The sequence below is a fragment of the Eurypyga helias genome, unplaced genomic scaffold (genome assembly GCF_000690775.1).
Source record: "Eurypyga helias isolate BGI_N326 unplaced genomic scaffold, ASM69077v1 scaffold40097, whole genome shotgun sequence".
NCBI classification, from domain to species: Eukaryota; Metazoa; Chordata; class Aves; order Eurypygiformes; family Eurypygidae; genus Eurypyga; species Eurypyga helias.
This window is the reverse complement of record NW_010263264.1, coordinates 7,847-9,275: the sequence shown is the minus strand read 5'-3', so window position 1 is coordinate 9,275 and position 1,429 is coordinate 7,847. Positions and strand designations below refer to the sequence as shown.

The 1,429-nt window shown below is 64.0% G+C and overlaps 1 protein-coding gene across 1 annotated transcript in view; it reads right to left on the bottom strand.

Moving 5' to 3' along the window:
* Positions 1-1,429, bottom strand: part of LOC104512836 (laminin subunit gamma-3-like) — a gene marked incomplete at its 5' end in the record, with an annotated part of 11,546 nt that overhangs the window by 2,343 nt on the left and 7,774 nt on the right. The window contains 5 exon segments of the mRNA XM_010155973.1: positions 1-134; positions 261-405; positions 685-819; positions 941-1,017; positions 1,276-1,419. The exon segment at positions 1-134 is cut by the window's left edge and continues 5 nt beyond it. Of these exon segments, the coding sequence (XP_010154275.1) occupies positions 1-134; positions 261-405; positions 685-819; positions 941-1,017; positions 1,276-1,419 (635 nt within the window).

Below are 1,429 nucleotides of genomic sequence, written 5' to 3'. Positions count from 1 at the left end.
AGCTCCCGGTGCAATCCAGCTGCCAGAGTAGGGGATGCCTCGATGGCTTGCCGAGCCAACGGCTCCTGCACCTCCGCTGCCTGCTCCAGCACTGCCAGCTCCCGTGCCAGGGCTCCAGTCTGCGCCGAAAGTGCCTGTTGTGGGGTGAGGGATGCCAACGGCTCCATGACAGTATCTCCCAGCCCAGGAAGCAGCGCTGCCCAGGGGGTAAAGCAGGGAGTCGGGGCATAATCAGGCCCCTTAGCTTGGAAGCTGCTCACCTGCCCCGGTGCAGCCACAGGCAGAAGTTTCTCAGCCATGTCTGTGTTTGCCTGCTGTATGGCAAGGAAAGCTCTCCTGGCCTCTGCTGCCGCCTCCGCCACGCCAGCCCCCAGCTCCTCCTGCGCCCGCTGCAGCTCCTCGTACCTGCGTGGAACGCACAGTCACCCAGGGCCCTCCAGTCCCTCGACGGATGGAGTCGACAGCCTTTGCTGGGCAAAAGGGCGTGAAACACCCCCAGCACGGAGCACCCTGGCTCTCTGCTTTGCACTGGTACAATGAGTTTGATGGTACTCAGTCATGTCCCTGCTGGGCAGATGCCAAACCACCATGGCTGCGTCCTGTAACAGGGACCTGGCCAGAGGTGTGGGCTGCCCTCCTACCGCCCCTCCTCGCAGCCAGACCCCCTTGCTGCCAGCCCCTCACCCAGCCTCCAGCTCCTGCTGCGCCTCCCACGTCGCGTTCCCCTCCAGCAGCCTCCGCAGGAGCTGGGAGCTGGCATCGGAAGCGCGCAGTGCTCTCCCGGCCATGGCCTCCACCTGTGCCGCAGCGTTCCCGTGGCTGCAGGGACAAGGGCACCCAGAGGGATATCAGGATTGGCCTCCTGGGAAAAGAGCAGCCATCCCGCACCCCCAGCAGCCTCCTCCGTCGGTGCATGCCAGGATCAGACTTGCAGGCGTACCTTTCAGCCAGTGCCCGTGCCTCCAGAGCCCAGCGGCTCCAGTTTGTGGGCTGCTGAGGGATTTCCTGTGGAATCTCCTTGAAACGCAAACAGTGGCGGTGAGACTCCAGCGTGGAGCAGGGACCCCAGCCCCTGCCAGCCCATTGTGAATAAGAACCTCCCGAAGGGCTGGGAGAGGTTTGCAAGCAGGAGTGAGCAAGGGAAATAGCTCCTCTTGATCCAGCTGCAAGTAGATCTATACCCACACAGCTCCCAGGCTTTCCCACGCACATCCCACTGCCCCCAGCATGGCCACCAGCCCCCGCCGAGAACCCAGGGCCAGTGGGAGCCCGCACCATGGTAGCCAGGGTGTCCGCAGCGTGCAGGATCTCCCGCTGTGCTGACTGCAGCATGGCCCCGATCTCTGCGAGCAGGATGCAGGTCTTGGGGGGTCCGTGGCTGGAGCAGCTGGTGGCTTGGCTGGCGTTGCTGAGATAGTCCTGTGCCATG